We start from the raw sequence: 21,187 nt of genomic DNA, 5'->3' as shown, positions 1-21,187 counted from the left end.
GTGGATAGTGAGACAAACAACATAGCTTTTAGTGGAAGTCAAATTGTAGTGGGTCATAGAACTGTAGAGTTGGAAGGGACCACGAGGGTCATCTAGTCCAACCTCCCTGCAATGCAGGAATCTTTCGCCTAGCATGGGGCTCAAACCCACAACCCTGATATTAGGAGTCTCATGCTCTACTGACTGAGCTATCCCAGCTGTCAGAATCAGTGCCGACTGTAATGAACACAAAACAGGATGCCTCCTTACAGTCTACCCTAGGAATTGCAACTGAAGCAACTCATCTTAACCAAAACAGGGGTGTGTTGACCAGAGTGCAAACATGCTCATATGAATAAATAATTTTGATCCATTATTGGGCTTTAGTAGAGCATGTCTACAGTGCTGAGTTGTTAACATCGCATGAAACATCCAGCTGTGATGATGTCCCTTTTTGTTAATAAAGGGTATTATTTTACACAGACAGCCTATAATTATTTCAGAGATCCTGGAGGCTAAAGACTGATGCACTAATTCATTGATGAGAACCTAAGAGGTCTTTATTAGGCAACTTCTGCAACCCATTTGGAGGGTCATCAATGTTTCTGTTCTGAGTGCAGAGGGCAAGATGGCTAGACCCTGCTGCTGGACCTCCTGCCATGTGCCTTGCATGCTTTACATATTGAAAAGGTGGGTCATGAACAGGAAATAGCAGTGTATTGCAGTGGTCAGAGAAGGTTTTCTCAACCTTGGGTCCCTAGATGTTGTTGGACTACAACTCCCATCATTCCTAGCCAGCATGACCAGTGGTCAATTATGATGGGAGTTGTTGTTCAAGAACATCTGGAGACCAAGGTTGAGAAAGGCTAGGATAAAGTGTTGGCCTAGAACAGTGTTTCCCAAACTTGGGTCTCTAGCTGTTTTTGGACTACAGCTCCCATCATCCCTAGCTAGCAGGACCAGTGGTCAGGGATGATGGGAATTGTAGTCCAAACGCAGCTGGAGACCCAGGTTTGGGAAACACTATTCTGGTTCCTGGAGATCAGGGTTCAAATCCCCACTTAGCCACAAAGCACACTAGGTGACCTTGGGGTAAGTCATACTCATCCTCATCTACCTCACAGACCACTGTGAGTACAATGCATGCCACCTTGAGCTCATTGGGGGAAGGTAGGATAATAAACAAATCTACCTTAGGTGGTTTTTGCAAAAACGTTCTCAAAGTCTCCTCTGGGTAGACAGTGAGCTCTGCTGTGAGGACTGCCATTGTCTGGAACATTTCCTCTGCTTAGATCTTTGTTTTCCTGGTAGGGCAGCAAATCCAGCTTGTTTTGTGCTCTAGCAGAACAAAGCTGTAAAAGTTTCCAGTTAGAAAGAATATTGCTATTCTGAACACAACACAGGTATGCTTGCCTCTCTCTTTTTCCTCTTCAAAAAAACAACATAGCTTTTAGAAGTTTTAGAAGTTTTAAATTTGGGGAAACAGAATAAAGGCTTCACTCTAGAACAAGCTTCCCCCTCCTGCCCCCACACCAGCCATAGCTGAGGAAGAAGTTTGGTAGGTGAGGCTCCTGACAGCCATGGCATTAGAATAACATTAGAATCCTGTGTCTACATCAGGCCAGCCATCCACTCAGCAACAAGAGTGTTGGCTTCAGTCTCCTTGTTCAGCCACAAAAAAGGTACAGGCAGGATTTCCCCTTCCCCTTCTATATGATAAATTCTATCCCACCTATCGCCATGCCGTGATCACCATTATTTTCATTTGTAGGCACAAGTGTGTAATTTGTGCGCCATTTAGTGCTCTCTTTCACACATATTACACAGTTCCTGAAGCTACTCCACTGGCTTCCGATAAGCTAATGGGTGAAAGTCAAGGTTTTGACTTTAACCTATAAAACAACTTGTGACCAGGATACCTGGAGGAGTGCCTCTGCCCCTACTGTCCTGTCCAAGCATTGCACTCTTGGCTGTGTCACTATCTTGGTTGGAGGAAACCAGGGGGAGGGCCTTCTCTGTCGTGGCCCCCTTTCTATATAGAATTGCCTCCCTTGCACCTCCAACAAGTGCCATCACTTGTTAAACACAGCACTTGTTAAAAACATAGGTAAAGGTAAAGGGACCCCGACCATTAGGTCCACTCTGGGTTTGCGGCGCTCATCTCACTTTATTGGCTGAGGGAGCCAGCGTACAGCTTCCAGGTCATGTGGCCAGCATGACTAAGCCGATTCTGGCAAACCAGAGTAGCACACAGAAATGCCATTTACCTTCCCGCCGGAGCGGCACCGATTTATCTACTTGCACTTTGACTTGCTTTCGAACTGCTAGGTTGGCAGGAGCAGGGACCGAGCAACGGGAGCTCACCCCGTCACAGGGATTTGAAATCTTCTGATCGGCAAATCCTAGGCTCTGTGGTTTAACCCACAGCACCACCCGCATCCCCCGTTAAAAACATACCTGTGCACTAAAGCATTTCTTGGTGTTTTATTGTCAAAAGTTAATTAATTGTGTCATTCGGGTTATCAGCTGCGTTTTACTTATAACATTGCGCTTTCCCTGTTGTGTTCATTTATATTTTTAAATATGTACACTTCCTTGAGCTCGATTGTCACAGGAAGTATTTGAATGCCTTTATAAAAAAGTAAAATAAATAAACAGATTAAAGGATTTAACCCATGCATGTGAACCTGTCATACAAAACAACCTTTTCCCATCTACACCCTCTCCTAATTTTCATTCTTACATTGCATCAACAAGAACAAATCTGAGTGAGCGGTCATAACCCTGCATGCATTTAGAAATGCAGAATGCTTTACCAATACCTCTTTGGAGCTGAGTGCTTCATTTTCTGGAATGGGCACTATCGGATGAGTGGGCTGCAAAGAGAGGAAATGTCAAGAGCGTTACAAAGCAGACACTGCAATGGCACTTAATGGCATTTCATGAGGGCGAAACACCTGGCGTATTGCAAATGGGACGCCAATACACTGAAGATAAATGTTCAGATAAATGCCCATGAATCCTGCATGACAGTTTGATGTCTGAAAAACTCCTCTCACTGCACTGTTAGCAGAATGCCCATCATTAAGACAGACAGCATGCATGTTCGGGTCTGTGTACTTTGAAGATTTTGAAAGTGTGTGTCTGCAGTGCATCTCAATGTGCACTGTGTACAGGCGCTCAGACACACCCCGATACTTTGCAAGATTTCCATCAGTGGTGGACAATCTTCCAAATGCTGTTTGGGGTGGGGATGAAGGTGAGCCCCCCCCCCCCCACACACACTGTAACAATAGCCTTAAAAGCTGTGCTTCACCCTTTCCACAGGATTAAATAAAGGAAAATATTCACTTGTGGAGACTGTTGGAGGATGGGTGCTAAACCAGTTTTCAGTCTCTGGTGACCTCAGCCACTGAGCCTTACGTTTGCTGCTACCCACATAGCCCCAGAGAGTGCTAGCTGTATAGTGATCACCACTAGCTTAGATTAATTTAAAAGGGAATCAGATCAGCTCCTCTGTCTATAACAGCCTTCCCTAGACTTAGGATGTCTCTGGATGTTGTTGGGTATCAACTACCATCAACCAACATGGTCAGTGATCAAGGATGATGAGAGCTCAGCAACATCTGGAGGAACCAAGGATGGGAAAGGCTGGTCTGTAGCTGAGGGTCTTCTTGCCTACATGGAATCCTCATGTTTAGAGCTTTCACTTTTGGGGCTTTCCATAACCAGCTGTTTTGTCCCCTGCTAGAAATAGGATGCTAATTTAGATGTTTAGTTGCAATTCCCCCAAAAGAATAAAACCCCATATCCAGAAAATGCCAGCTTGAAATACTTAGTTTTTATTCATATGCAAACAACCGATTTATTGAGCACTTATCCTCATTTGTTTCCAGGGAGGTTAGATGATGTTCCATCAAGGAAACATTGACCCATACTTTCCAGCGCCTTTTCCTTTTCACAAAGGTCTGATTTTGGAGGGGAGGGAAGGAGGGGGTGCTTGCAAGAATGCCAAATCAACTTTAATTTCTCTACCTGAATTTGCCAACATGTCACTGAATCCCACCAAAAAAAGGGGGGAAGAGTCAGGGAACACCCACTGTCAGCTCTAACTCCAAATTGTTGGAGTTAGAGTAGAACCTATACACATACCATTTGTATGCAGCTAAGGACCATGCTGAGAGTAATATGAGTGTAGGTATGTCACCAGTGGCTCCTCTCTCTCTCTGACCTCCCACACCTGCCCCAATAAACCCAAGTGTTCCTTCTACTCTTCGGGCATCTTAAAAGGCTTTCTGACGCTGTTCTCTCTAGACCAGCAATTCCATGTCAGAACACTTGACACTTAAGCTGCAGCGCCAGAAGATCACAAAATAGATTATTTAAACCTTTATTCCTCTTGCATGAGAGAATGAGTCATGTTTACTTTCCATATTTTTAATGGTATGGTAGATCACCTGCTATCACTCACGGCAGAAGCGTGGGGCTTTTTGAACGACTGTCTTTTTAGCTGTGGGAGGTTTTTTTCATTCCCAATAGGAACTGTGTGCCCTTGACATCAAATTCTACCAGTTGGCAACTGGCAAATGCCATAGCAACAAGACTGTTTCCAACATCTTCTGTTTCCCACATATTTTCTGTGCTATTTAGTGAGGCTAACATCTCTTTCAAACTTTCGTTCTCCCTAGGCGTTTAAGACATGCAGATCTGTTTTGTCCTGATGTGAAAGGAATGCAAAAACATACAGAAGCACTTAAAGTTTACACACAAATCCAATTTATTTCTAAGGTAAACCGCCCCCCCCCCAATTCTTTCAGGCTGTGTGTCCTGTCTTACAGAAAGCAGTCCTTTGTTTGAAAGCTGTCCTGTTCAAGTCCTTTTCAAAATAAAGAACCATCTTAAGGGAGACTTTGAAGCTGCCCATCAACAGTCAGTCAGTATGATCTGGTCATGAGGTCACAGCCTTAATCATGATGATGAGAAGCACTTCTTTTTACATTATAGTACAGTGGTACCTCCAGAACGGGTTCCATTCCGGAGGTCCGGCCGGATCCCGAGGTTTTCGCAACTGGAGGAGAAGCATTAGACCGCTTCTCCTCATGCACCCACGGCGGTAGGCCACTTCTGCACATGCGTGCATGGCAAAACACTTCCGGGTTTGCTGCTTTCACAACCCGAAGTTTACATTACCTGAGGGTTACGTAAGTCGAGGTGCTACTGCCGGCCTCTCGGGCACCGCAGCGAGTGGGGGAGCTGCGCGGCTTTGCTGCTGGCCTCCCCTTTCCTTGCACACCCATCAGCTGTGCCCCGTCAACCATATGGCTGGTAGGCGTGCAGCTTCCTTCCCAAGCCTCTGTGGAAGGAGGGTGATCCCCGCAGAGGCTTGGGGAAAGGTCAACAACTCTGGGAAAGGTGGGGGGCACCAGAGGGATCTTTGCACCATGGCGCCGGATATGCTTAAAATGGCCCTGATACAAGGCATAAAAAGACTCTTTCTCACCAGGTTAATTTACAATGGCACTCACCAGGGAGATTATATATTCTTTCTAAATGAAGAATTGCTTTTTCAAAAGCAAATGAAAAATACCTGAATCCATTCAGCTTAAGCAGGTGTGTTAATGCTTCATGAACGCTGAAGGTCATTTTGCTCAGTGAATCTTGCTCTCTAGTGGTAGAATGATCACAGTACAACTTACCTAGTTAATTCAGATTTCATTGTAGACACAGCAGAAGGTTAATTTAAAATTCAACTCATGTGAGATAGTTTGAGAAAACGCCTAGGATATATTTTTAATGTTGCTGGAAAGACTGCACTTTCTATTGAAAAAAAAATCTCTAAAGCTAATCAGAGATCAAGTGAAATTTAGATCAAGACCACTGAAATTTAGCTCTGCCGTGCTAGGATATCTACAGTTTCTGAAAAGGAATGGGGTGGTATTCAATTATGTTTTACGCAGAAATTACACAGAAATTAATGAAAAAGACTAAGTTAGATCTAGTAAGCCTACTCTGAGTAAAACTTGAGTGAATACCACCCGAAGAATGGAATCATAGCACATGAATTTAAAAATGACAACATAAGAGCAACCAAGCTTTTCTGGGACACTCACATAATTTTTAATTCTGGTCTATGTGGTCCAGAATTTGACTTAGTATTGAATCTGATCATATTATATACTCCACAAAGATGCTTCTGGAAATAGCATCCTCGTGGTAACTTCTCCTCCCACCCCATAATATTTAGCAATGCTCCCCACATGATAGGGCATTTTCCACATCCCTGTCAGCCAATGAGGCTGCCTTGAGGAAGGCAGTGAAATTCACAACACAGGGACGCTTGTTTTAATGCTTTTTCATTTGCATTATTTCACAATATTTGAAGATGCTTATTAGAGGCCACATATAACCTATTGATGTCAAGTACCTGCCAAGTAAGTGTCCTTAAAGGTAAAGGTACCCCTGGCAGTTAAGTCCAGTTGCGAACGACTCTGGGGTTGCGGCGCTCATCTCACTTTACAGACCAAGGGAGCCGGCGTTTGTCTGCTCCGCAGACAGTTTTTCCAGGTTATGTGGCCAGCATGACTAAGCTGCTTTTGGCGAACCAGAGCAGCACACAGAAATGCCGTTTACCTTCCCACTGGAGCGGTACCTATTAATCTACTTGTACTTTTTGGTGTGCTTTCGAACTGCTAGGTTGGCAGGAGCTGAGACCGAGCAACGGAAGCTCACCCCATTGCAGGGATTCAAACTGCTGACCTTCTGATTGGCAAGTCCAAGGCTCAGTGGTTTAGACCACAGCGCCACCCGCGTTCTTATGTGCTTAAAAGTGCTATGTTTTTGAAACTGCCCTGATTTGTTGTGAAGCATACAGGTATGGTTCTGAATACCAGTTTCTGGGGAGCAGCATCAGGAGAGGGCTATTGGCCCTGCTGATGGGCATCTGGTTCACACAGGCATCTGGTTCATAAATGGCTGCTTACCTGGTCACAGCATAAAGGTAAAGGTAAAGGTACCCCTGCCCGTACGGGCCAGTCTTGCCAGACTCTAGGGTTGTGCGCTCATCTCACTCTAGGCCGAGAGCCAGCGCTGTCCGCAGACACTTCCGGGTCACGTGGCCAGCGTGACAAGCTGCATCTGGCGAGCCAGCGCAGCACACGGAACGCCATTTACCTTCCCACTGGTAAGCGGTCCCTATTTATCTATTTGCACCTGGGGGTGCTTTCGAACTGCTAGGTTGGCAGGCGCTGGGACCGAACGACGGGAGCACACCCCGCCGCGGGGATTCGAACCGCCAACCATGTGATCGGCAAGTCCTAGGCGCTGAGGTTTTACCCACAGCGCCACCTGCGTCCCTGCACAGCATAGGCAGCTCCAAATACCTACCCCCTGGGAGCAGTGCCTGATTTAGGCGGTCAGTCATTGGAGAACTCCTAGGCCAGCCGCTAGGGAGTACTGGGTTTTCCTGCCATCTGTTTATCTGAATCCTGGCCAATCTGGCCAGGCTAGTGGGCAGGGTTTGGGAGCCAATAAAGGCCGTCTGTGTCTGACCCCAGGCCTTTGGTCTGGTCCAGTCGGGCTACTTTTATGTTCTTATGAAACCATTTGGCCAAAGGGCACTATATCAATGCATTCGTATATAGAATTACTTTGTCTTTAGAATTGCTGCCTCAAAAACCTTTGTCCTTCATTAACACAACAGAAACACGGGGAAGGGACATTTCTCACCTTGTTATACAAAGTATTGCGACGGTAAGGACTATAAGAACTGTCATGGATGTCGCCAAAGATGGAACCCAAATGATTGAATGGACCAGGAGTTAGCAAGTCAGCATGAGAGAGCCCCTGTGGGTGCAATGGGGACTTAGTAGGAGAGCTCAGTTTAGTATATAAATAAGGATGGGAAAGAGATGAATCCTGGAAGAAAGAGAAGCAGACAAAGAGACTGGTTAAAGGACAACCCAAGAGGCCCAGAGGGGATGCCCAGTTTGCTTGACTTTGTACAATTAAGAATTCACTTGTTATTTCTGTATGGTTTTGTGGTTGTTAATACGGTTACTGCAGCAGATACAGTAAATGTCAGTTTATTATAATATGAAAGATGGGCTCATATCAGCAAGGGAGAATCTACTATGTTGCCTCATGCTCCTGTTGGATTGGACACAATTGTTCACAAGTTGTTTGGATAAGGAAGAAAAAATAGTTAATGTAGCGGGACAAGGAGTAGCTGGTGGATGTCTGATTTGCTTCATCCGAGGGTGGCATAAATGGATACCTTCCCATGCTATCCTCACGGCAACCCTGTGAGACGGGTTCATCTGAGAGATAGCAAATATTCTCCCAGAGTTACCCAGGAGCCTGGTGGCTAAGTGGGGTTTGGGGCCCAAGTCTCCCCATTCTTACCAACCCGTGACACAAAAGTGGGGGGGCACACAGCGCAATGACAACAGCATAGGAGAGGGGCAGTTCTTATTAGATATTGGGGGTGAGTGGGAAGAGGGTTTGGTTCAGGGATGGTTTGTTATTTCCATAGTTAAAAATATCCACCTGCATACTTAAGACAAATTCAGCTACAGTGTTCCAGTAAGAAAATCTCAGCTGAATTAGGAAAAGAAAGAAGCTTTACCTGTTCAGTTTGGAGACCACCGGTTTCTTCTAGGTACTTTCTGAACGGGTTTGGTTGGGCAGGTTCCTCTTCCTTTAACGTTATTATTTTTGCTTTCACCATTGTTGGACGAATGACACCAGGCTTTGTCTAGTTTGCAGGAAAGAGAAGTAGAGAGGTACGTTTGTGTGTTTGAATTGTGTGTATGTCTTGGAAAACTGCATACACTGGTACCTCAGGTCACATACACTTCAGGTTACATACGCTTCAGGTTGCAGACGCTACTAACCCAGAAATATTACCTCTGGTTAAGAACTTTGCTTCAGGATGAGAACAGAAATTGTGCTCTGGCGGTGCAGCAGCAGCGAGAGGCCCCATTAGCTAAAGTGGCGCTTCAGGTTAAGAACAGTTTCAGCTTAAGAATGGACCTCCGGAACAAATTAAGTACTTAACCCGAGGTACCACTGTACATTCTTAGATATTAACTTGCCACCCTTACATGTTATAAAGTATAAAGATACATTCCTTACTTTTCAATGAGTATCCCTTCTTGCCGAAGCCAAGAACAGTTAAGTATGAAAGGGAAACTGCTGCACTCGTCCACTCTGATGCATTTGTGGCACAACCAGTATAAATGATAGCCTTTGGCACAGGAGACATTGCTGGACTACAACTCCCATCATCCCTCAGCGGTTGCTGCAGCAACTGGAGAGTCAAAACTTCTTTTTTCTTTTTCTTTTTAAGATCGTGTATAAAACCCAACCCACAAGGCATGCCAAGGCATTATTTATTTATTAATTATCTTATTTACACACGCATACACATCCAGGTAAATAAAAATGCCTTAACCTGGAATCTAAAGGCTTGCAAAGTAGGCACCAGTGGAACCTCTTTACCAGGGGATTCCAAAACCAGGTGCCACCCCTGAAAATCTCTGCCCTTTGTAGCATCACAGCCCAAAAATGGAAGGCACCAGGGGCAGGGCCTCAGTGGAAGATCAGAAGAAGACTCAGGCAGGCTGTGGTACCTAGGAAACTGGATATAGCCTACTAAAAGTGAACTGTGGCATGACAGGTAAGTCATCTGTTTCACTGTCCCAGATAGATAAGCTTTTTCTCAAGCTCCACTAGTGGAATACATTTCACTTAGTGCCGTGGTTCTGAACCCCCACCCCTGGACACCTTGAAAATTGATGGGGGTCTTGGAAGATCTCTTAATGGTTTTTCTGCCTGTTGTAGCAATTGTAATACACTGTGCTAGATGCTGGATGATTTTTAACTGCAGTTTCACAGACCCACCCCAGACCACCTGTTGTACCTACCTACTACCAACAAGGTAAGAGAGAGGAAGGAAAAGTTTGCATATGTATTGGAATTTTTAAAAGGTGGAGAAAGAGAAAGGGAAAGAGAAAGGGAAAAAGAGAGAGAGAGAGAGAGAGAGAGAAAGAAAGAAAGAAAGAAAGAAAGAAAGAAAGAAAGAAAGAAAGAAAGAGAAAGAGAAGGAGGAGAAGGAGACGGAGAAGGAGAAGGAGAAAGAGAAGGAAGGAAGGAAGGAAGGAAAAGAAAAATTACTTTCAATGCTTTTCCTGTCATTCTCCTACCAGGGCTATATTTCACTCTGGAAAATATTAATAGAACATTTTGTATTCTATCAATACTTAAAAAAATTAAAGCAATGACAGTCAGCGGTCTCATACAACCCACGGAAGGGTAATAAAAATTCATTTTCATGTATGTATCAGAAGAACAGGAGGCAAGCCTTGGATTTAAGAAGTCTAATTTTTGCCCTCCCACTGGCAACTAAATTACTGCTCTCCAGAAATGCCTAAGAGGAAAATGCAAATTCTCTTATTTGAGCCCATGTTTATGGAGCAACAAATCTCATGAACATTCACGAGATACAAGTTACTTGTTTTGTACATGTAAAACATATAACTTAAATATTTTGAACTCACTTTTAGCACTCTATACTTTCTCTGTATTGCATTGTTCTATAGGAAACATCAGCCAGATACATAACCGATAAGAAAATATTTATTTGTATTTGCTTGTGTCCTGTTGCTGATCACTCCCATTTCCCCCAACACATCACAAGAGTCATTGTGGGTGGCACAACAAATCATCACTCATATTGAAAAAGAGGAGCACGAAAGCTTTCCCAGTTTCTAGGCTTCCATGCTACATTGCATGTCAATGGTTAGACAGGGCTACGGGACTAGGTTTTCCCAAACCCCTTCCTGTCCAACAGTACTATGAAGTTCAAGTTGTTACTTAATGCTCATGATCTGTAAATGAAAGCAAAGCATTTCAAAAATAGTGAGGAATCCGTTTTAGAGTTCCAAATAAGCACATTGCTTTCTTGACATCATAATAAGCAGCCTGCTGAATATTGCTTTGCAGTTAATAAAATGATGAAGTCCTGAGGCTCAGCACCAGACTGAAAACACGACATCTCAAGCGTTTGATTTATTCAGTGGAAGATAACTGCAAAGCAGCTTCGAATACAATGGTATTAGCAATCCGCTGCATTGATATTGCTCCTAACAAAGCAATATATTTGGCAAGCCTCTTTGTCAGCCGCTTGGCCAAAGTTATTTTGCTTGACAAATCACATCCCAGCTTCAAGCAACATGCAGATCTATTCCGAATGCTGGGCACTGTTCTGCGAAACTCTCTCAGATGCATAGCTGCATCTCCCACAGGCAGGGAGACAGAGCAGCAAATGCTTAAGCATTTAATTTATTATCACTTCTGTTAAGTTGTGGGTGAACATATCAGACAACACAGCGATTCTTCAAACAGCTCTTGTTTATTCATAGGCCAGAACAAAACTGAACTGAAGGGTTCAGTCAGCCTGCTTATATAGAGCTCCAGTACAACGTAACTGTAACAATTTTCTAAAACTATCCAATCACTGAACGTCACTTTCGATCCTTCATTTGCATACAAACTATCCAATCACTGAACGTCACTTTCGATCCCTTATTTGCATAACTATCTACAGTATCCCCCTGCTGGCCCAGGGTGAGAACTTCAGTACATAACAACTTCATTTTTACTTCTAGAAAGAGGCACTTCCAAGATTTTGTTTTGCACATGCCAACATAAGTTGATCTACCCACTTCTAAGCAGTTGGGGTTTTTTAAGTGCACTATATGAAGGAGTGAAACTAATTTTTGTTTCACCCAGGTCAAAGACCAAGTTTGGCACACACACCCATGCACATTTGCATCATACACTCACAAAGGCTGGGAGCCTCAATGGTGCCCTCTGGAGACTTCACCCGGGTCAAAAAAACCCAGTTAACCCCACTGAAGCTACAGCTCTGCTATATGCAACATGCAGTTTGGCCCTAGGTAGAATAATTCCATGCCTGTAGGTTTTGTTTAGAGCCCTGTAACTTAATTTCATCTTGAGCGATGGGCTGCTCTGACACCGCATTTTTATTATTTAATTTGTTGGTCACATATTTAGGTTTAAAAGCCATGAAACGATAAATAAATAAAACTACCTTCACTCCAGTGATGTGTTTTAAATGCAATCATTTCCAGCTCCATAACCTATTTTATTTTATTTTATTGTAGTGGGGAGTGTTAGTTTAGACATGAAACATACCTTTTGCTTCTCAGGTGCCACAGATTGCAATGAACGAAGGTTAGCCTGAAATAAAATACATGTGATATCAGTTCAACTAGAAGCATACATTGTTTTCCATCATGTTAAGAGTGTCTTGTTTTTCTTTGGGAAAAGTATGAACGTATGAGGCTTTACAACCCGAAAACAAATGATGTATTAGATTTTTATTTTTTTAAATGAGACTAAGCATCACAATAGTGCATAATAATTGCAGAACTAAGAAAAGGAGAAAGGTAGTCCAAATGAAATCTGTTTCTACAAGCAACAAAATGAATTGCACAAAAATCAAAATGCTCATAGCAGCAGCTTATCCAGGGATAGAGGGAGGGGAAAGTTCACCTCAGTTCACATTTAAAAATGAACTTAATTAATGCGTGAACCAAAACACAGGTATATTTTAAATTTTGCACTTCTCTGATTTTTGCAATTCAGTTCTGCAGACAAGTAATGAACACAAAAACATATTCACTAGGATAAATTGTTCATTAAAATCCGTATATTAGTGATAATTACATACTCAGCAATGCATTATATTGGGGAAAATTGCTTGCATAAATGTGTATATTTGGAAAATTGTATAAAATTTGTATATTAGGAGGAATTTGGAAGCAAATGCTGGTGAATATTCATGATGACTGAAGACTAGACAAATGAGAAACTGAGAGGAACAAAAACTGACAGATTCTCCTCTCCCTAATTGTAGACATGTTACCGTATTTTTCGCTCTATAAGACACACCAGACCACAAGACGCACCTAGTTTTTGGAGGAGGAAAACAAGAAAAAAAATATTCTGAATCTCAGAAGCCAGAACAGCAAGAGGGATCCCTGCGCAGTGAAAGCAGCAATCCCTCTTGCTGTTCTGGCTTCTGGGATAGTTGAGCAGCCTGCATTTGCTCCATAAGACGCACACACATTTCCCCTTACTTTTTAGGAGGGAAAAAGTGAGTCTTATAGAGCAAAAAATACGGTATATTTGAGTCCTGTTTCAACACTGCATTATTAGCACTTGTGGCAAATGAATATCAACTGCATATTTGTTGCACTAAATAAACTGATCTTTTGGAAAGCCCCCAGGCAGTTACCAGTGGAACAATGCCCCAAACATAGTTTAACATGTTTGACAATTTCAGAAGAGTGAATGATCACTTCTACTCCCTTTTCAAATCATTATGGGCCAGCACATGATAAAAAAAAACCATCACCTCTCTAGCTATCTATTGCACTGATTTAGAAATATAAATAAAAAATAAACTGGGAATTTTTATTCCTTTACCTCCTACAGTGAGCCTTCTGAGGAAATAAAACAAATTGTAGGAGGAACCATGAATATGTATTCTCATGTAGACTTAAATTGCAACATCAACCTGTCTTGAAATAAATACCTTTCCCTGGATAATAAATGTTCTCTCCCTCCCTCCCTCCCTCAGTTAATTGTGCATAGAAGGAAAAACCCACCTATGTTTTCATCAAAATCTCTGCGCTTCACCACCACCTTATAACAAAATATCCATGGTATGACAGGAGAAACGAATACATTTTGCAGTGAGAAAGTAACATCTTAGTTGGAATCATTCGTGATTTTTCTTACAAATTCTTTTCAAAATTACAACGTTTCATTCCAAATATTGTCATATTTATCCAAGCAGAGTCTATGTCTGTAAGCGGTTCGTTCATTCCAAAATATATACACACAGAAGAGCAAGATTTGCAAATACACCCCAAACCTGAAATTGTAAGCGACATCAGCAACTTTACACAGAGGAAAATAGTTAAACTATAAAATTTGTCCCTGCAAGAGGAAGTGATGGCTTTAAAAGAGGATTAGAAAAAGGCCACCAGTGGCTATTGGGCACAATATTTATGTTCCAGACCCTTCAAGTTTCCCTATTTTCCAGGGACAGTCTGGGATTTACAGAAGATGTCCCAATTTTTAATTTGATCCTGGAATGCCGGATATATGTTGGAAGCCACCCAGAGTGGCTGGGGCAACTATTATTACTATCATCATCATCATCATCATCATAAGAGAAAATACAGTTGGTGCCCTGTTATAGCTCCTCATTGGAGCTAATGAAAAAAATCCAAGTAGGCTTCAAGATTTCTGTTCCAGGTACCTGTTCTGTAAGGAGCTGCTGCTAGGTGAAGAGATGGATAATGCCATTTAATGCTTCATTAAATGCTAATACCTTCAAGCCACTTATTTTCAGTTCCCCAGAGATGGGCTTCTGTCATTCAGTTTGATAGACTAAAGATGATTAAGATTACAAGCGAATAATGTGATTTTGAACGTGGCATTCTTGTAAAGGTATTATGATCAGTGCTTAATGTGTGTGTGTGTGTGTGTGTGTGTGTGAGAGAGAGAGAGAGAGAGAGAGAGAGAGAGAGAGAGAGAGAGAGCAAGCAGATGCCAGAGTTCAGATCTCTCTGGAAACACCTTTCCCAGGTCTGGAAGTTGTTCTTCCTAATCTGTAGCGACTTGCTGTAGCCAGTCAGTGATGAGAAAATGCACTCTGCATTTATATGTTCCAAGGCTGTGCTGTGCTCTTGCCAATAGATACAAAGGCTGAGTGCAGGCAAGAAATTTAAAGTCCATTTATGACATTACTTACAAATCTTGTTTCCCGTCCAGCTGGTCTCTGTGAAGACATCAGTGTCTGTAGGTAAAGATTAATCAGCCCGATATTGTAATTGCAACATAGGTTGGCCAGTTCCGTGTGCATTGTACTGAGAAGTTTTGTGCCAAATTGTAACTTTCAGGCAATTTTCTGCTGTTGTTATCACCAAATAGCAATGCAGACGAGTAACAACACAATCTTACGCACATCTATTCAGAAGTAAGTTTGACTGAATTCAGGGAGGCTTGCTCCCAGGTGAATATAAGATTGTTGCTTAAGATACACACAGAATTTGAACATGAAAAAGGGTGTCTTGTTAAGATATTAGGACTATGTTGAATGAGACCATTGTGGTCAATCACTGTAGCAAGTGATTCACTGTCAACCATCCAGAACTTTATTTAACCCTACCCTGGAATATGTTTATTTTTCCTTCTGGGAATTAAAAACATCAGAGTTAGTTAGCACATTGCTCCCATTGTGAGGAACTAGAAGGACCACATAATTATCCCCATTTGGTAATAGTAGACAGGTAGAACAAATTGGGTGGTTCACAGGATAAAACACCAATATCAAAACACAAAATATATAATCAAAATAAAAACAAGAACAACCCAATAACACAAGGTAGAGGAAAAAATTGCATCCTTATCAGTCCACCACAGCACTGTGCCTCCCTCCTCCTCCTCCCTCCCATTATTATTATTATTATCATCTCCAAAATCAGGGGAGGATCTTAGGGGCCCTGAAAAATTTGGGGGAGGGGCGGATGAGGCCCCCAAATTGGTGGTTAGTCACGTCTGGCCTTATGTGTATGTAGTTCCACCCACAGAGTGAAAAACCTTCAGGGTATTTCACACCAGAGCAGGAATCTGTAACCCTCCTGTTGTTGTTGGACTACGGATCCCATCATTATCCCAGGCAATTGGCCATGCTGGTTGGGGGCTGATGGGAGCAGCAGTCAAACCACCTCTGGAGGGTCACAAGTCCCCCCCACCCCTGAACTTGTGTCAAAGATGAAGCATGGGGTGTATTAACGACCCCAGACTATTGTGCATTTGTCAGATGGAAAAGTACAATTTGGTATTAACTTGAATTTGAACACCCTTAGCTTGCTTTGTTCATGTTTTCAGGGAAGAAATGTTTTGCTGTGGACATCTGGGTAAGACAACATGCATTCTGGTATCCATGCCCACTTACTTTGCCTGCATCTGAATCCAGTATGTTCTGCAGGGAGCCTGGAGAAGATTCACAGCGGCGCTAGAAAGGATGAGTTGAAAATGGCAAGTGCTCAGTTGCAGAAACCAAAAGGGGTTGGGGAGAAAGCATAGAGACAAACAAGATGCTTTAAATATCTGGTTACCATAGACAGGGGGTCTTGTAAGACTTGATCAATAGCAGCACACAGCTCTTCAGTTTGTTGCCTGAGCTGAGCAGGGGAGCACATCTAGAAGATTTTAAAAGAGAGACGGTTACCTACAACATGATTCTCAACTTCACCCCAAGGATGTATTTGCAGCTCACCATCTCCTTTGCATATGATCTCCTGCTTTTATTACTGGGACTAGCTTGTGCCATGAATATCGCATAATTTGTCTTTGTCTTGTTCAAGTCCTGTTCCACAACTTGCATCTCTTCTATAATCAACAACAATAGGTCGCCTTCTCTTGACTTTACCAAGTGCAAACCGCATTGTGTTGTCAATTGCAGTGTGCTTGCAAAGCCCAACGTATGGCTTTTCAGCCTCCATTCATTTTCTGCTCCTTCACCATCTTTCTTCTTGCTACATCCTATTATCTATTCCATCTCTTCGCCTCCATTTTTCTCCAGCCAAGAATGCTCAAGTTCAACACGACTAAGCGTTTGGGTTATTTGTTTATTTGTCTTGAACACAAAAACACAACACTTTAAGCTCCCCAAAGATGTATCATGACCCAACACCACCCAGATCATGCATGTATCTCCCAACCCCTTTTTGGTCTTTCGACAAATTTCACACAAATATCTGAAATGCCCTTGTAATTCTAGAATCAGAGAGCTTAAAGGGGGCATGTGGGGGTATGTAGACCAGCTACCTTCTCAATGCAAGAACTATAATGCAAAATGCAACTACAGCAGAGGGAGCCAGTGTTCTGTCCTCTGGATATTGTCGACTACAACTACCAACCAGCTTGGCTAATGGTTAGGAATGATGGGAGTTATAGCCCAAAATATCTGGAGAGCACTAGCCAAAAATTGGAAATCGCAAGAGATACCAACAACAGAAGAATGGCAGATGAAGATGTTGGACTTTTTGGAGCTGGCCGACCTGACTGGAAAAATCCGCGACCAGAAGGAAGAGGAGATACAAGAGGATTGGAAGAAATTTAAAGAATATTTAGCTAAATACTGTAATATAAGATAAATAGAAAATTCTTGGAAGAAATTAATAGGCTTAAGGGTAGAATAAGAATATGTGCTAGTAAATATTAAGGATTACAATATCAATAAAGGAGATGAGGTAAGTAAATGAAAGGAGTTAATATCATTAGAAATATGAATTTGGAGAACTGTTAAATAGGTGATATAATGAAATTCAGATAGAGGGGATTTGAGGAAGTCAGTTTTCAATGTAATGAAATTAGGGATTTGACGTAATAATTCTTTTTTGTGTCTTTTTTTCCTTTGTTTTGTGTTTTGTAATGTTTTTCCTTTTTCCTTGTGATAAATGTGAAAATCAATTGAAAAAATTGAAAAAAATATATATCTGGAGAGCACTGGTTTCCCTTGGACCATAGCATCCTTGGCAAGTGACCATCTAGCATCTCCTTAAATGCCATCAAGTGAAGGAGAGTCTGCCATCTCCCATGGCTATCGTTTCCACTGGCAGACAGCTCTTACCATTACAAAGTTTTCATTAGAAGTGGGCAAAAACACAGCTATCAGCATTTTGTAATAGCCTGCATCTTTTGGGAACCACAACTATCACATCCACATCATACATCTAAAGCTCATTTAAAACGTATTGCTCCCCCCCCCCCAAGATCCTGGGAACTATAGTTTGTTAAGGTGACTGGGAATTGTAGATCTCTGAAAGGTACATGACCATTTTCAAGATTCTTTCGAGGCAGGAGTGTGTTTGAAATGCTCTCCAATGAATGGCGTGGATGCGACCTAAAAGTGCAAATTCTAACATTTATTCACTGTGGACAAGATCAGTCAAATGGAGATATGACCAGAAATAAAGGGATTTTCATAGGGATGGGTTGAATTCAGAGAGAAGAATAGAGTCACCTCTGAATGTGTATCCAAAGATTTGTTTTCTGCGACTTCTTCTGCTTTGGCTGGTTCATCGAGTGCCTACGGATTAATTCAAATTATTCTGAGATCAAGGCAGCATTGGAAAAATAAAAAACAAAGGCAGAACTACAATGCAAATTTTATTCATTTGTTAACCTGTTTCTTTCTTTTGTTGAGATTGCACCCATCTGTCCGAGCACCCCAAGCAACATGCATACAAAGTCCCAAAGAAAAGAATTCCGTCAAATCAGCTGTTACCGTAACCCCAACTCATTTTGCAAAGTACCGCAGGGGAACAACAACAATAATAATAATAAACCGCACTTGTAGTATTATAATCTTAATCTCCATGCACACATTTGTAGAAGCAGTAGAATCTAAGGAGTAAATTTAGGAAAACATGAGTTTCTCCTAAATTATTTTTGTGTTTTTTAAGATTCCCTTGTTACTTTAAGCTAATTTCTCCCAGCCAGGTTCCACAATCAAGAGAGAGATCCAAGGGCCTGGCCACAACCAATGTGACTTCTGGTTCTTAGTCATGCTGCCGTTCTGATGCACTGTGCCCACCTGTCCTCTAGAGGGAGCATGATGTTTACTTTCTCCCATAGGGACACTTGAAGCTGCTTTTGCTCTGAACCTAGTCATCCTGCCCATCTAGCACAACACTGGCTATGCTGAATGGCAGTGGCTCCCCAGGGCAGTGAAAGACTTCAGGCTTTAACATTTCACCAAAATGTGGTGCTCCACTTCCTCTCACATTCCATTGTTTGTCATTGTTGTGGCACCCAGTGCAAGTGAACCAGATGCGCTCTCCCAAATTTGCCTCTGTCCAGGGTTCCAAACAGAATTCTTATGGTGGGGAACCTGGATTATTGTAATGTTAAGCTCCTTAGAAAGATTAACAGAAACCAATCTGGACCTCCAGTTCTTCAAGACAGCACACACAAATGGTGGCAAGTATCCCTGAGGATGGATGCTCTGTAAATGTAGCCAGTAGTTTAGAGTGACTATCAACGCTTAGGGCTAAACAGCTGGCAATCATCTACCACAAACAGCAGAGCATTGGTCATACGTTTTGGTACCCCAAATAAGTGATTTTATCAAGCTACTCCTGGAATAGGTTTTTTCAATAAACTAACCTTCTGTTCGAGAAGTAGCGTGTTTGTAGGGATTGCTGCAAAAGCCTTGTAGCTTGTCTTGATCTTGTGTGACTACAAATCATAAACAAAAGGGGGCGGTGAGAATGGAAAAAGAAAACATATTATACATTAAAATCTCAACTTTAAATATTGTCAGCATTAAGGGGGCTTACATGCTGTGTGAATATGTTGTTCTGACTTTTATAGAACACTAGCTCACACATTCATTTCACTATTCATTGGCATGCATTCATTTGTCTATTAGGGTGCACACAATATTCATTTTATGCTTTGCTGCAAATACAACCCATGCAGCCCACATGTGTGAAAGGATGCCCTTTTGCTGACAGGGTCAGTGAAGACCGCTCCAGATAAAGACAGGTGATCACTTTCACAGAGCAATAGCGATAACTCTTTGCTTTGCAAAGAGAGCCAACACTGGTAGTTTGATAACAATACAAATATAATGGAGCTGAGACACAGACAACCACTGAAGTGGAGGTGGAGGGTGGAGAGGCCTATTTGTGACTTTCTCCATTCTGACTTGCAGTTGCCTTCCTTAGCTCTGTTTGCTAGACAGTGGTGAAGTCCCTTGGACCAGATAGCAAGCACCTTTTCATCTAATCAATTTCACTCCCAAGGAAAAGGTAAACACACTAGGAACACTTTTCCAGACAACCTGTATATTGAGCACTCATCACAACTGATTTGCAGGGAGCTTAGATAACTATTTAATGAGCATCCATTCAGATTTGTTTGTGGGGAGTCTATATGACCTTCACTTTCCAGTGCATCTCCCCATCATTTTCCTTAGTGCAAAAACTCTGATCTCTTAGGAAAGCAGGTTTGCTGTGTAAGGGGTCCAAATGAACATTATTTGGTCAACCCGAATTTGCCAGTATGTGACTGAATCCCACCCAAAAATAGCGACAGCAGGGCTTGCCGATCAGAAGATTGGCGATTTGAATCCCTGTGACGGGTTGAGCTCCCGTTGCTCTGTCCCAGCTCCTGCCCCCCTAGCAGTTTGAAAGCATGTCAAAGTGCAAATGGATAAATAGATACCACTCCAGCAGGAAGGTAAATGGTGTTTCTGTGTGCTGCTCTGGTTTGCCAGAAGCGGCTTAGTCATGCTGGCCACATGACCCGGAAGCTGTACGCCAGCTCCCTCGGCCAATAAAGCGAGATGAGCACCGCAGCCCCAGAGTCAGTCACGACTGGACCTAATGGTCAGGGGTACCTTTACCTTTACCCTGCTGTAAGTTCCTGTGCTTTTCTTGGCATGTGACACACATGGTCCAAACAGTCAGTGTTACAATGCACAAGAAAACACTTTTTCTTCCAAATCACTGCTTTGGAACTTCTTTCTGACACACCAGGAAGGATTAAAATACAAAGTTTCATTTTCTTAATTCCTCATAGTCTATTCCTTCCCCCCGATTCTCCTCCCCCAGTGTCTTTACCCTAGCATCATGGGATGCAGAGTTATCAGAGTCAGATTAGAGAAACTCTTAAGGGACAAACTGGATTTGACAGCTCATGAATTTGCACTGCGTAGAGTTGTCAGTGACTCATAACAATAAAGCTGGCATCAAATTATTATTTTTCTTTCTTTCTATGAATAAATGTGTTATTTGATGAGGATTTCCTCCGTGTTCCTCCCAATAAGCTGTTCCCCTGAAACCATGACTCTCATTAGAAGTTCTGAAGGCACAATGTTCTAGAGAGCAGTTCCATGCACTCAAAATACCAATCCTATGAGAGATGCTGTTTATTCATGAAACATAAGTCCACGTGTTAAAGGTAAAGGTACCCCTGACAGTTAAGTCCAGTCGTGAACGACTCTGCGGTTGTGCCACTCATCTCGCTTTACTGGCCGAGGCAGCCGATGTTTGTCCACAGACAGTTTTTCCGGGTCGTGTGGCCAGCATGACGAAGC

The 21,187-nt window shown here is 42.5% G+C and overlaps 1 protein-coding gene and 1 long non-coding RNA gene across 8 annotated transcripts in view; both read right to left on the bottom strand.

Moving 5' to 3' along the window:
• Positions 1-21,187, bottom strand: part of MLIP (muscular LMNA interacting protein) — a 60,669-nt gene that overhangs the window by 7,381 nt on the left and 32,101 nt on the right. For 4 of the 7 annotated variants that reach the window (XM_080997982.1, XM_080997977.1, XM_080997976.1 and 1 more), the window contains 10 exons: positions 19,252-19,323; positions 18,107-18,172; positions 16,197-16,280; positions 16,034-16,093; positions 14,828-14,872; positions 12,196-12,240; positions 8,603-8,731; positions 7,705-7,893; positions 2,802-2,855; positions 1,172-1,331 (listed from right to left, as the gene is read on the bottom strand). In XM_080997982.1, the coding sequence (XP_080854108.1) occupies positions 1,173-1,331; positions 2,802-2,855; positions 7,705-7,893; positions 8,603-8,731; positions 12,196-12,240; positions 14,828-14,872; positions 16,034-16,093; positions 16,197-16,280; positions 18,107-18,172; positions 19,252-19,323 (903 nt within the window). In that variant the 3' untranslated portion in view covers position 1,172. The remainder of the gene's footprint in view (positions 1-1,171; positions 1,332-2,801; positions 2,856-7,704; positions 7,894-8,602; positions 8,732-12,195; positions 12,241-14,827; positions 14,873-16,033; positions 16,094-16,196; positions 16,281-18,106; positions 18,173-19,251; positions 19,324-21,187) is intronic. The other 3 variants (XM_080997980.1, XM_080997978.1, XM_080997981.1) reach the window with 3 other exon arrangements.
• Positions 6,316-7,698, bottom strand: LOC308472870. The gene is made up of 2 exons (XR_013983793.1): positions 7,324-7,698; positions 6,316-6,936 (listed from the first exon to the last, which is right to left on the bottom strand). It is a non-coding gene; the product is annotated as an uncharacterized lncRNA (long non-coding RNA).

The sequence above is a fragment of the Podarcis pityusensis genome, assembly GCF_964106645.2.
Source record: "Podarcis pityusensis genome assembly, chromosome: 3".
NCBI lineage: Eukaryota > Metazoa > Chordata > Lepidosauria > Squamata > Lacertidae > Podarcis > Podarcis pityusensis.
The sequence above is the reverse complement of the archived record's forward strand: the minus strand, read 5'-3'. Positions and strand labels throughout refer to the sequence as shown.